This window comes from Sarcophilus harrisii, chromosome 3, assembly GCF_902635505.1.
Source record: "Sarcophilus harrisii chromosome 3, mSarHar1.11, whole genome shotgun sequence".
NCBI classification, from domain to species: Eukaryota; Metazoa; Chordata; class Mammalia; order Dasyuromorphia; family Dasyuridae; genus Sarcophilus; species Sarcophilus harrisii.
In genome coordinates, this window is record NC_045428.1 from 37501879 (window position 1) to 37516511 (window position 14633).

General features: G+C 37.0%; 1 protein-coding gene across 11 annotated transcripts in view; it reads right to left on the reverse strand.

Moving 5' to 3' along the window:
• PEX5L (peroxisomal biogenesis factor 5 like) overlaps positions 1 to 14633 on the reverse strand; it is a 262094-nt gene that overhangs the window by 72784 nt on the left and 174677 nt on the right. For all 11 annotated transcript variants that reach the window (XM_031957717.1, XM_031957715.1, XM_031957712.1 and 8 more), the window contains 3 exons: positions 11594 to 11788; positions 5959 to 6082; positions 5032 to 5128 (listed from right to left, as the gene is read on the reverse strand). In XM_031957717.1, coding sequence (XP_031813577.1) covers positions 5032 to 5128; positions 5959 to 6082; positions 11594 to 11788 — 416 coding nt within the window. The remainder of the gene's footprint in view (positions 1 to 5031; positions 5129 to 5958; positions 6083 to 11593; positions 11789 to 14633) is intronic.

Here is a 14633-nt window from a genome sequence, read left to right on the forward strand (position 1 = left end):
GAGCACATGGGAAGAAAAGATGTTTTTCATGGTACATTCATTATGCATAAAAATTACATGCCTTGGAATCTTAAAGAATCTATATTCATGGTTCCAAGAAAGGGCTTCAAATGGGGTTTACCTAGTGTTTTCCTGTTGGGGAGCCTGGGGTGGGGGCATTGGTAGAATCTGAGCTCCTTGAGAGAAAGGCTTGTGTTTTTGCCATTCTTTGTATCCCCGGTGTTTAGCACAGTACCTGGTATATAGTACATGCTTGTTGATTGACTATTTGGTAATAGAACAGAGATTTCTAATTACTTGTACCATCTTTTGACATTTCCCTATTTTCTGGGGCCTCTGTGATTTAGTGAGAAGACAAAGGGTAGTATAGGAGAAACAGGGCTTGCTTAGGGGTCAGTTGACATAAGGTCAAATCTGTTTCTACCAATTGCTAATTCTTTGGTTTCAGACAAACTGGTTATCTTCACTGTGCCTCAGTTTCCTCAAATGCAAACTCAAAGTGTTACAGTAGATGGCCTTTGAGACCTCTTATAGCCCTAAATTTATGACTATATGGCTTTAGGTAAGTTGCTCATCTCTGGTTTTCTCATTTGTAAAATGAAATGATTGTTTTAGGGTTAGCTCTTGATGATCTTCCAGTTCTAAACTGACAAGTATATAATAATAATTGTAACACTTTAAAGATGCAGCTCATTTGATCTATGATCTGGAGTTAGAGGAGCTGGATTCAGATCTTAGTTTTATGACTGACTCACTCTTTGAGTGAGATGAAAACCACAAGGAGAGGATAAATAGAGTGATGGACCTGGAGCCAGAAAGTCTGGGTTTCAAAATATTATTGTCAATGTTTACTAGCTGTGTGACTTTGGGAAAAACCACTTAAAATTCTTAGCCTCCATTTCCTCATCTGAAAAATGAGGATAATAATAGCATCTACCTCTCAAGTTGTGTGACTAAATTGAGCCAAAGGAAGTCCAGTTCTTTGCAGCAGCACTATAGCCATGACTTGTTCTTTTTCCTTTTCTCACGCAGTTTTGATTTCTTCTAAGTATCTATATTTTGTTTCACATAGTTTGGAAGTGACAAATGTTTGGGATGGTGACATCTATAACAATGATGGCTTTAAATTTCTGTGGCTCAATACTCTGAGAAGTCATGGGTGACAGGCTTGTCTGTAATGGAGCTCCAATCCCAGCCCAGTTTATTAGTGAATAATGCTATTTTAGGTTCTGCACTTATAGCATGGGGATTTTGAGATATAGATTAACTTAAAAAGACCAAGGTCTCCCGCTCATCTCCAGTCACCCTGAAATATATCTTACTGGACCTAGATGGCTCTGGAGGAGAAAGTGAGGCTGGTAACTTTGGGCAGCTCACCTTCACTTAAATTCAACTCACTTTCATGTCATAGTATCACCTCCCTGATGTTACAGATCTTCTCAGGAACAAAGGACAAACAATAATAAAAATCAAATCCTGCCTCTGACATACTAACCGTGCCACTCTGGGCAAATCACTTAACCTTAAGATCTCTAAGCAATGTTCTAAAATTCTATATTTCAGAAGAATTGCTTATTTGAGAGAGGGTTTTTTTTGGAAGCTTTCTACTCAGATGAATTCCCAAGTCTGAATAAAAAAATAACACTTTTATTATTATATAGTCCCTGTAAAAGGGTTCTAAATCAGTGAAAGAAGGTATAGAAGAAAAGCATCAGATTAGGAGAGAAAAACTAAGAAATAGGGGCAGCTGGTTGGTGCCATGAATAGAGCACCAGCCCTGGAATCAGGAGGACCTGTCTTGAAATGTGACCTCAGACACTTAACACTTTCTAGCTGTGTGGCCTTGGGCAAGTCACTTAACCCCAATTGCCTCAGCAAAAAAAGAAAGAAAAACTAAGAAATAACATATTTTGGGATAATGGCAATGAAATTTTAGGAATCTCCCTAAAAATAAAGATTCTATACCATAAAAATCACATACAAATAATTTTTTTATGTACTTGCTGTCTCTTAACGATGCAATGTTCTCCATCCTGACTTCTGTCTCTTAGAACAGTAGGCTTCTTTTTAGCTTAATCATTACCTTCTGCAGGAAGTTTTTTTTATCCTATAGCCAAGGTGATTTTGTTGCCACTGCCCCACTTTTTGCCTCAAAGTTACTTTGTATGTTGTCCAACTATGTTCATATCAGCTTCCCTGTTAGAATGTAACTTCCTTGAAGGTAGGAGTTATTTCTTTTTTGTCTTTGTATCTCTAGTTTCAACTAGAGGGCTGGGCACATAGTAGGTGCTTAATATAAGGTTTCCTGAAGATTGAACTTGCAGTCCTTCCTAACTAAGCATTTCATTTCAATGAGTTGCATCAAGCACATTCTAGGAGATGTGGAAATGGCTTTGTTTCTTAGTCTGGTGATATCCAGATCCATAGATAGGGAAGGGCACACCTTGTGACGATCAGGTGTCCCATGTCATGCTGGGGTTTTACTTGATCTTTCACAGGGCACAGATCCTTAGTGACTTTGATCTTTGACTGGCTCCTACTTCTCAGCCAATCTCTCTTGGACAGGCATATTTCATTTAACCCCCTTCCTTCCTTAACATTTGAGCAGGAAAATATTCAATCCTCTCCATTTCATTTGTAAGCCCAAAAAAGAAACTCAAATTGCGGCTGATTCACATAAAGTAGAGGACAGTAAGTTATTTCTTAAAAAAAAATTCAAAGATAAGGAAAGCAATAAGTTTTCAAGTGAAATGAGACAAAAACCAGTTCTTTCAAAGTTTAACACCCTCGACAGACCCTTAGTCCCTTTTGGAATCTCCATAAAACTTTCCATGTATATCTGTATTTTCCTCTAATTAAAAGTTATTTTTTAAAGCATCATCATTAAAGAAACAATTCTTCTATGGCAAAAGATATTATGAATCCAAAACAATTGACTTCCAAATAAACTCTTGAAATCCAACTGGCTTGATCACAATTCTAGAACATTTCTAATGTCTTAGAGGATGTATGTCATAGTGGATAGAGAGTTGGCCTTGGGGTCAAGAACACTTGGGTTCAAGTCTTTTACATATGGTGGCTCCAATTCACTCAAGCTCTCAGTGCCTGAAACAACCTTCTAAGTCTACAAGTTGTTGAGTGGAAATTGATCTGGAGGTTCTATCCACCAAGGAAATCACAGGCCTAAGACATTCTCAAACTACAGGAACTAGATAATTTAAAAGACTTCCTGGAGGAAGAGGCATTTGAAATGGACTCTAGAGTATCGATAGAATTTTGTAGGGTGGCGTGAGGTGAGAGAAACACTATCCCCTCAATATTTCATGCACTGGATTATCTATCATCTATCATCATTTGAGAAGATAGAATAAACGAATAGACATGATTTAAATACCATTTTATCAAAGGAAGTATATATTTCTTATATAATGATATAACATAAATTGTATTTAGACTATATATGACTCTGTGTTCATTCCAAATGCATGAGAGCAATAAATGATGATTCTCCCTTGAGAAAATTCATAAAACAAGCCATCAATGGAATTTGTGAAATTTACTCAGAGAGGAAAAAGTAGAATGGGACACATTATTATTTGTTATTTAAAAAATTAACATAGTTACATTTAATTATTTAACTCTACTTACTATATGTATCTCCTAAACAGTGATACTAGGTAGCACAGTAGATAGAGTGCTGGGCCTAGAGAGGGAGACTCAGCTTCCTGAGTACAAATCTGGCTTCAAACATTTACTAGCTGTGTGATCCTGGGCAAGTTGTTAATCCTGTTCACTTCACTTCCCACATCTATAAAATGAACTAGAGAAGGAAATGGCAAGTCCCTACAGTATCTTTGCCAAAAATCTCAAATGGGATCATGGTTTTCAGACTTGACTGAAAATTATTCAGCACCAACAATATCGTATACTATATATGAGATATGTATCATATATTTTACTAGAGTTAAATATGCATGCTTCATGTAGAGGAAACATATATATATATATATATCATATATATCTTTTAAGAATTCAATAAATCAATTATCTGTGTTAATAAAGGAGAGACATATTCATACTTTTGTATCTCCAATACTGCTTGTTATAGATCTATGGAACAATGATTCGATTTAAATGAAAATTCAAATATAAAAGCGTTCCCGACGGAAGGAAAGGATAAAGGAAAGAAAGAAGGAAGGAAAAAATGAGCATTTTATGTGATTATATGTGATAGGCATTGTGTTAAAGCATTTTATCAAGTTCTCATTTGATCCTCACAACATGTATAGGTAATATTATTGTCCTCATTTTATAGTTGAGGAAACGGAGGTTTAAGTGACTTACCCAGGGTTTCATAGTTAATGTATCTGAGACAGGATTTGAACTCAGGTCTTTTTGCCTTTAGTTCTAGACTTGTATCCTTATGTAACCTAATAGTGACTGCCTTCAGGGAGCTTACATTCAAACCTGAATAGCAAAATGAATTGACCATCTCAGCTGCATCATCTGCCTTCAGACCACCTTTCATTTCAAACGTGTAGGGATAGTCCAGTCACCACTGAAATGCTGAAGCAACTTGTCTTTCCTACTTTCTTTCCACACCTGCCTGCCAGCTAATGAGCACACTGACTTATAGTACTTTGTGCCAGAGTCAAAATGTGAATGAACACGCCAAATGCAATTTCCTCTTTCTTGTGTTTTGTTACATAAATAGTGGGAATGTTAGAGTAGAACAGATTCTATATCACAAAATCACAGAACAGTAAATGGTGGAACAAGGGGAAAAAAGTGTGAGGTACACAGTGAATTTCATTAGCACATTATTCAGCCAAATATAAAGTTGGTTATTTAAGGCACAGAGGATGAGAAGACTGAGAATGCAATGGAATACAATGTACAGAACATATTCCAAATCCTCTCAATATAATCCAGATAGATTCCATCAACAATTACTCCCTATTTAAAAAGGACACATTTTAAAAAGTTGAACGAGGATCATGTTTGGAAGAGATGGAAAATTGGTTTTATTACCTGTGCTGGAGGCACTAAGTCTAAATCTGGAGCTGACTCAGAATTGAGGGCACTTTTCCCGCTAGTCAATTCTGGCTGAGATCTACTCTCTGAAGACCTACAAAGGAAGAGTTTAATCAATTTATGTAGTTTGAGAAACATAAAATACAGTTCTCCTACAGATGACCAACCAAGAATCCTAGTTAATTTGGGCCCAAATGCTATTGGGGTTAAATGCTAACTCTCAATGGTGTTTTGATGAAGAAGATAGCTATCCATCTTGTCCACTTGGCTCTGGTTAGTATTTAAGTGACTGCAATGCGAAGAATCACTTTCTTATATCGATCCAGGGTCCTGTCCAATCGTGTACAAAAAATAAACAACAGCCCTGACAGTATCCATACAGAAGCCATGCTGGCTTATTAAACAAATATTGCTTTTCTTAGGACACTTCTCACCCAATGTCACAAGTGTTATTTTTTTATCCCTGTATAACACTGAAATGTCATTTTGAGTGGAGATGCATAGGCGTAACTGAAGACAAGAACATTTTGTGCTTTGAAAAGCTTGAAAAATGTTGCTGATATTCAGTCTTTAACAACACATCATCATGTTCACCCACTAAATAGTCCCAATTTATAATTTAATATACATGAAGATGACCAGTGTAGAATTTAATTTCAAAAGAAAAACTTTTTCTAAACAATCTTAGATCAGTTATATGAAACAGAACTATCTGGGTGCACCTGGCTGATCTAGTCAGTATTTCATTCATTTACCTATAAATGAACACATAGATGGCGCCAAAAATTTGGATAGATCCTTTTTCTGATTTTTTTGGGGGGAGGATGACTTAGAATTGTGATCAGGTGTTTGCCACTGCCACTTACATGATAGGCCCTTAGCAGATACATGTTTAAGGAACTAAATGACAAATTCTGATATTACCATAAAAGTTCTTTTGATCCAGTCCTGGATGATGTTGACTTCCTCTCGGCCATAGCATGGCTCTTGCTATTTCTGTCTCCATGAAACTTAACTTCATCCCATTTATCCAGTTGTGTTTGAATGTCTACAGAGGGAAAAGAGATCATTTAAATAATTGAACTGAGAAAAAGAATAACAAACCTTCTCCTTTTCCTTTCCCCTCCTGAATGCATTTAAAGAATTACAAGGGTAATGTTAATAGTGGCTAACATTTATAAAATATTATTAAGGTTTTATAAATACTTTATATCCATACATTAATGGATAGAACATGAAGCTTGAAGAAAATCATGAGTTCAAATGTTGCCTAGGATGCTGGCTTTGTGATGCTGGGCAATCCACTCAACCTCTCTGAGCATCAGTTTTTTTCCTCTGTAACATGGGGTTTTATATAATAACAACTTCAGAAAAGTAAAGGTCAAATGAGGTAATATTTACCAATTGCTTGGCAAAACTTAAAGGGTGAGGGAAACAAGCTATTATATAAATGAAGGACTAAACTTCATTTTAAAAATAGAACAGTCAACAACAGCTCTCTAGAGCTATTTGACAGAGACTACTCTCTTTCATTAAGAGATTATTTTCAAACTATTATATCCCTTTCCAAGGAACATTTATTCCCCAAAGATAACAGGCTTAATTTATTATTTATTAATTAATAGGATCAATTTCTTTCTTTCTAAAGATGTGATATATGGAGGCTCTGAGAAACTGCTCACTTTACTAGGTAACTGCTGGAACATGGATGTGACTTAGAAAACAGAAATGACTTTCTTGATTGTTCAATGAAAGTCCAAAAGATCTCTTTCCATCACACTCTCTCCTCTACCACAAGCCAGAGTATATCTCTTAGTCAATTTATGATATATGACTTTGATACTGTGCTTTGAGTTCTTAAATTGCAAGACAGGTAGACCCTGCAAGGAAATTGATGGATAGCAGGAGGGTTTCCTTCAAGCATTGGAAAGCAGTCTTCCAGTAGAAATTAGGATTCTTTTGCTTGGTCCCAGAAATCAGACTCAGGAGTAAAATATGGGAATTTCAGAATGTCAGTTTTAGGTTTGTTATAAAGACAATTATCCAAAAAGCTAATACTGTTCTCAAAGACAATGAGATAGAACTGGGAGATACCCCTTTGTTAGAAGTTCTTGTTGGAACCTCTTCAAGAAGAGGTTCAATGGGCACATGCTGTGATGTTATAAGGAACTTTGGGGGGTATGGTTGGACTAGATGGCTGCTGAAGTTACTGTTCAACTCAAAGAGCCTGGCATTCAGAGAAATGGAAAGAAGGACAGGAGTTCTTAATCTTGTGTACATGCATCATGAATCCATCTGACAGTTTGGTGAAGCCCAGTACTACTATGGTTTGTTGCCTACATTCATATTGGAAGGACATGCTAAATTTCAGCTCACCATAAGTGAAAACGAAGATGAATTTTTTTTTTCCTATCCAAGGTCATCGATCCCTGAAATCTATGCTTTGATCCCTTGAGGGAACATGGACCCCAAGTTAAGAAATCCCTTTGTAAAAAATGGTATATCTCTTTGAAGCATACCACTAAAGAAGTAGTTTGATTACAACTAGTGGTTTATTTGTAATGCTATCTTTTATGCAGCTGTGTCTTCATTGCTTTCTTGCTTAATTACAACTAAGAAATCATATTAGTGTCATGATTATAATCAGCAAGGTGAGCTGTTGTTTTCCAAGAGTATTGTTATGAGGCCAAAAAACAACTTGAGACTCTTAGTTTTTTCTTCTCCCAGCTGCTGGCTCTCTGGCTGAAATGAGGAATAGATCTTTGGGGTTGTCTTTGGTGGCCAGTCCCTCCACTGGAGGAAATTCTGCCTGAATAAATTGATGCAAGGGGAATTAAGACTTGCCATTTTATTATCTCCAAGTATGAAGGGATTTGCAAAAGCATGAGGGAGGCTGAATAGAGAACCAAGAAAGCTAAGAAGTCTTAGCAAATTTATCTGTGGCCTAATTCTTTAGGATAAAGAAAAGTTTTAGCAAACTTCTCAGTTCTGAGTCCTAATTATGTTACTAAGGACTTGGGTGAACTAGGGCAAAACTCCTCTCTGGGTTGCTAGTTTCTTATTTGTAAAATATAATGATCATGGATTTTTTCAATATTATGTTTATTTTTAAAATAGCACTATATTTTGTTCCAATAGCATATAAAGACAATTTTATGTTCATTTTTTTAATGAACCTTTGAGTTTCAAATTTTCTCCTCCCCTGTCTCCCCTTCCACTCTCTCTAAGAGGGCAAGTAATTTGATATATGTTATATATGGGCAATCATGTAAAATATATTTATTTCTACATTAGTCACATGGTTAAAGAAGGAACAGAACAAAAAAGAAAAAATAAAATGATCCAAAGCATGCTTGAATTTGCATTTGGACTCCCTTAGTTACTTCTCTGGATGTGGATAGAATTTTCCAAAAGATCATAAATTGAGAGTAGGAACTCTGTAGTCTGTTAGTCTAATCTTCTTTTACATAATTAGGAAACTCTGGCCCAGGAAGTTTGAGGTAAGTTACCCCCAAGATTATAGAGAGGCAAGATTTGAACCCAAGACCATTGGCTCTAGAATCAGTATTCCTTTCCCTATATTATACTGCCAGACTTGATGGTTGTTCAGGCCCCTCTACTTCTAATATTTTCTGATGGAGAAAATGTCAGAGGCTATTTACTAAGAAGCCCCAGGGGTCTGGGAGGTGTTTTTGGTTCATTTAGAATAAACCAAGACAGGAGACAGTTATGAGAATGGAGGTAATAAAGTGGTCATGTATTATAGACTCGACTTTCTTCCAAAGAAGGAGGATTGAAAGAAGAAGTGAGGACAGAAGGCTGTATGCAGCCTGCTTTCAGTCAAACTCAGATGCTTTTGTCCTAGCTTCATCCTTCCTGCCACAAGACCTTTGGTACATATCTGACTTAATACATTTGGAAAGTTCCAACTCTTTGCATCGATCTAACATTGTGCTCTTCAGGGAAAAACACAAGCAAACACAACCCTTCTGTAGACTTTACTCTGAGCACACAATCTCAGATCTGAAAGAGGCCAAGAGATAGTTCCATAATCCTCTGGTTTTCTGAGACCCCAGGTTGGTGGCAGGTAAATTCTCAAACAAAGTTTGTGTCTGAGGGTAGAGAGGTGAGGAGGAAGGAGTGAGGAGAGCCTGGTGAGACTCTCCCCATTTCCCTGATGCATCTCTATCTCTATCCTTCCTTATTCCAAAGCAACAATGTTTTGCTTCCAGTTCTCCTTCCCCCTCATAGTCCAGTGCAATGCTTAGTCTACTAATAATATCCGAGATTCTCTGTCTCTGTCTCTCCCTCCATCCCTCTCTTCCCATCTTCCTCCTTCTCCTCTCCTCTCTCTCTCTCTCTCTTTCTCTCTCTCTCTCTCTCTCTCTCTCTCTCTCTCTCTCAATTCCTCCCCTCTTCTCTGTCTCTCTGTGTGTCTTTCTCCTTTTCTCCCTCCCTCCCTCTCTCTTCTTTTTTCTTCTCTCTTCTCCTCTCTCTATCCCTTCTCCCTCTCTCTCTTCTCTCTCTCTCTCTCTCTCTCTCTCTCTCTCTCTCTCTCTCTCTCTCTCCATAAATATATGACAATATGCATGATTTATATACTTTAAAGGTCACAAAACATAAAGAAATTAGTGATTTCACTACTATCCTATAAGGAAGGTGTTATCAGAATGTAAGCTATTTGAAGAGAGGAAGTATTTCCTTTTTTTCTTTGTATCTTCATCACTTAGCACAATGCCTTGGCGCATAACAAGTGCTTTAAAAGTGTTCATTGACTATTACTATGCCTGCTTTACAGATGTAGAAACTGAGACTCAGAGAGCTTAGGTGAATTATCCAGGGCTACACAATTAATATGCAGGTCATGAACTAAGCTCCTCTAGATGGCAAGGTCAGGGCTATACCCATTAGGTAATATTGCCTTTTTCATTATTTGAAACTACCCATAGATCTTTTATTAGTTGTTTTATATCTCTCTCTTCTCCCCTAACAATCCAAATAATCCTTCTATTTCAGGGAATGACTTTTATAGTTTTTCCCCCTTTCTTTACATAGAAAAATTTTCAGCTGGGGACTATGGAGACAAAAAACCTATTCCCTAGGTAAACCAACTTCAGAATTCCCCTGTTGCAGCACAGAACTAGAGGGACATGGAGGCTTCCATGACCAATGAAAACCAGAACCATCAATGTTTCTACTTTAGAGAAAGGAGGAAGACAGCAAGAGCAATGTTTAGTAGCAATGTAACTGCTTATGAGGAGAGTTTTGAGGTCAGATCCCACTTCTGATACTTCTTGGCCCTCTCAGATCAAGGGAACCTGAGCAATCATCAAGTCCAGTAATACAATATAAAGAAAGGAATACTGATTCTAGAGCCAATGGTCTTGCCTCTTGGACTCTGTATGATCTTGAGGATAACTTGCCTCAAACTTCCTGGGTCTCAATTTCCTTATATGTAAAAGAAGGAACATCATGGCTATGGGCAATCCATTTCCCTCTCAACTTCAGTTTCCCCATCTGTAAAATGGTTTGTTGATTGATTAATCAATCAATTAATTAATCCATTCAACTGGCATTTATTAAATAGTCACTATGTGCCAAACATTGTGCTAGGCACTGGAGACACAAATCAATGAATGTGGGACCTTTTATTAAGTGCCTACCATGTAGCAGGATCTGTGCTAGGCACTGGAGAAAAAGAAAATAGTGTTTGCCTTCAAGGAACTTATATTTTACTGTTTAGGTGGGGATTATATGACCATGAATGTCTCTTCCAGCCTCAATCAATGATGTGATGATCCTTTGAAAGGAGAATGGTGAATTGGAAAGAATACTACATAATATACACTAATACTTTTCAATAATACATTAGAAAGACTACTACATAGTCAAAACCTAGATTCAAGTGTTTCTTCTACCTCTTACTTCTTGTGTGACCTCAACTTCTCTCACCTGGAAAAGGGATGAGATGGGAGTAGATGCACCTTTGATCTAAGCTTTTGTCTTCTCATTTATTCAGTGGAAGTAATAGCACCCGACATACCTGCCTCACAGGGTTATTATGAGGTTCAAGACAGATACTGAATATACAGATCTTCAAGAGCTCTAATTTACAGTGATTGCTACCGCCCATGACGTCTTCATTTATAACTCCACCTATATTCAGATGGTTTTTTGGATCTGTGGACGAGGTTGTCCGTCACTAACATGTCTGTCTCTCAAGCCACATTATGAAGGATGAGTGAAATCAGCTCAGCGTACACAGCTGGCTCACTCTGCTTACCTTGGCTCATGTTTTTAGATTATTTATGTAGCTTCTCCCTTGTTGCATTGGCACTCCTGCAAAGTTAAGCCATGTGAGGCGCATATGGCTGGGGAGCTGTTATCCTCCTTAGTGCTGACTAGGAGGGCCCATCTGCAGGGTGCACCATTCTGGGGGCCGTGTGAATCAAGTGAAGCAAACATGGTCTGTTGAACAGTACGACTGAAGATGGTGGCAGCCAAATCCACAGCTAGAGCCCCAGATGCCTCTGTAGCACACGGATGTTATTAACCTTACCTAAATCTAATGAGGAGGTCTCTGGGATTCTCAGAGGCTGGCCTCTCTGCTCAGCATCTGTGCTGATAAGGTCGGAACCATCAGCCTTCTTCTTGTGGCTTGAGCTCTTTGGCGTAGCCTCCAGCTTCTTTGTTTTGTTTTGGGTTTGTGACACAGGGTCACTCAAGTCCAAGAGATCCAAACCTGTTGATAATACTGTCAGAGACATTAGATGTTAAGTTAAACCAATTTATTGTTATTAGACTCTACTTATTGATAATGTGTTCTACTTATTGCTATTGAAATCACCACGATATTTTCTTTTTTCACAAACGTTTCTGTTGGTCAACCATTATTGACTTTGAATCTGTAATATATATTAGACCCCATTAAATTAAATAATCATATATTTAATGATTTAGTATACATTTATCTATCTATTTATTTAGCTGAGGCAATTGGGGTTGTGAATTGCCCAAGGTCATACAACTAGGAAGTGTTAAGTGTCTGAGACCAGATTTGAACTCAGGTCCTCCTGACTTCAGGGCTGGGGCTCTATCCACTGCATCACCTAGCTGCCTCAGATTAATATACATTTATAAGGATGGAATCTCTGACTAGATGGATACCAAATACAAGTGAACTGAATAGAGTGAATACTTCTGAAATAGGAAAAACTGGACCTAATTCATCTTTGACACCTCTTGGCTGTGTGGCTGAGTGATATACCTACCTCAGTAACCCTTTAAGATGAAGTTGAAGAGTAGAGACTGGATTAAAATGGCGAATAGAGTTTCTGTACTTGTGGTTCCTTACACTGATGAATTCATAGGTCCAGTCCAAAAGATTCCCCCCAAGTCTTCTATTGTACCCCAAATGATTTAGGAATCATAGAACTATCACTTGAGAAGTACTCTAGTGTTTGATATGACAAAACCAGATGTGACCTTACTATTTCTGAAGTTCCAGAAGAAATGAAAAAGTAACAAACTCCAACCTGAATTATAGGTACTTTTCTGCGTCATTATCATCACACTCTGTTATTTTAGAGAGAACTATTTTAGAATGCATTTTTCTTATCTCTCACTGAGAGTTATGTTCTCAAAGAGATATAGTAAAGATTTAGTTATGAGTCCCATAGAATTTAATTATCTAAGAATAATGTCTTCTTCAACTCTTCACCTAAGAAATAATATGCAGTACAATATTGAGCTTGCGTACCATTCACCATCATAGAATCCAGTTAAAAGTTGAAAGGGACCTTCTCACATTTCCTATTTAATACAGGAATTCCCTCTGCAATCCAGAGGCAGTTTCACATAGTGGAAAGATCCCAGAACTTAGTGTCAGAAGGGGCTGGATTCAAATCGTCTGCTTTATTACTTACTATCCGTGTAACCAAATCACTTAGCCCTTCTGATTCCCAATTTCATCATCTAAAAATGAAGGAATTGGGTTAGATGACTTCAGAGAACCTTTCCAATGTTAGATCTGTGATCCTATTTGAATTTTCTTGAGAGTTGCCTTTCATCTGCTATGTACATACTTCTAGAATGTATTAGATTATGTTATTAATCATAATTGAAGTTTCAATTTATACATTAATTATTTATTCACAATATTTATATTTAATAAAATGTATATCCTATAATATATAATTATATTTTATACAAATTATACAAATATATTAGAAATAAAATATTACATTATAAAATAATTAAGATTTTAATAATATATTTATAACATATAATTTATTAATTAGTTGTCCTAATTAAATATTATTAGATCATAAGCCCCTTGAAGACAGAGACATAATTGTATTAGTTTCCTTATTTGCATAAAGAGGGATTTGGATTTATCAACCTGTGAGCTCCTTTCCAGCTCTAGAATAGGATACTATAATCTTTGAATGTCATTCAGCATTTGTACAGAAGAGTTTAATAATTGATTTCAACAACTGAATTGAATTACTACATCAGGCAGCCCGTGCCATTTCTGTACAACTTGACTTGTTTGAAAGCTATTTGTATTTTCTAGTACCAATAAATATTTGACTGTTGTCCTTTTGGTAAATTTTCTGAATAGTTTTCTCTATCCAAGAAAATTTTAGAGTTTAGAAAAAGCATGGCTTAATGGGAAAGGTGCCACAGAATTCAGGAAGGACATATGGCATCTTAGTTTTCAGGGCATCTTCAAAATGAAGATCAGTGATCTTGCTTTTGATTCCTATCTAAATACTGGACTTTCCTATTGAAGAGGTGGTTTGTGAGCACTTAGAAAGGGAAGCAGTGATTCCTGAGAGTCAGTATTGATGTATCAAGGTTATATTTTGGCAGATTAGCTTAGTTATTGTTTTTTTTAATGGGTTTCTATACTAGAAGATGAGGGAAATGGCATTTTCTAGTGGTGGATTTTTGTCAATCCAGTCACACTCCCTGTAACCTTGGGATCAATGGTACACATTTATGAGAACGCTTTCAGTCAAATTGAACTCATGACATTGACAATACACCCTCTTGTGGAACAAGTCTAACATGTATAAACGCAGGATTTTACTGATCCTGGTCAAGCCCTGTTCATACTACAGCTAGGTGTATTGTCTTTAGTGTTGGTCACTTCATTTTGTGACATACAGAGGAGGGGGATCAGAAAGTGAAGGTACTGGAGACCATGCCATTGATGACTGACAGAAGGAAATGGAATTATGTAACCTGAAGTAAAAAAGGCTCAGGCAAGTTGCAAAGCTCATGTCCAAATCTTTTGGAGGAAGGATGAGGCTTCTTCTATTTGTTTTTAGGGGGCCATAGCTAGGAATAGGGGATAGAAGTTTCAGAAAGGAAGACATAACTGGTAGTGAGGATAGTCAGTCAGTTAACTAGCATTTTTAAGCATCTAGTAAGTATCAGGCACTGTGCTAAGTGCTGAGGATACAAAGAAAGGCAAAAAACAGTTTGTATTGTTCTACTCTCAATGCAGGAGAAAACATGTAAGCAACTATGTACAAACAAGCTATCTACAACATAAATTGGGGTAACACAGAGGAAAGTGACTGAGATTAAAG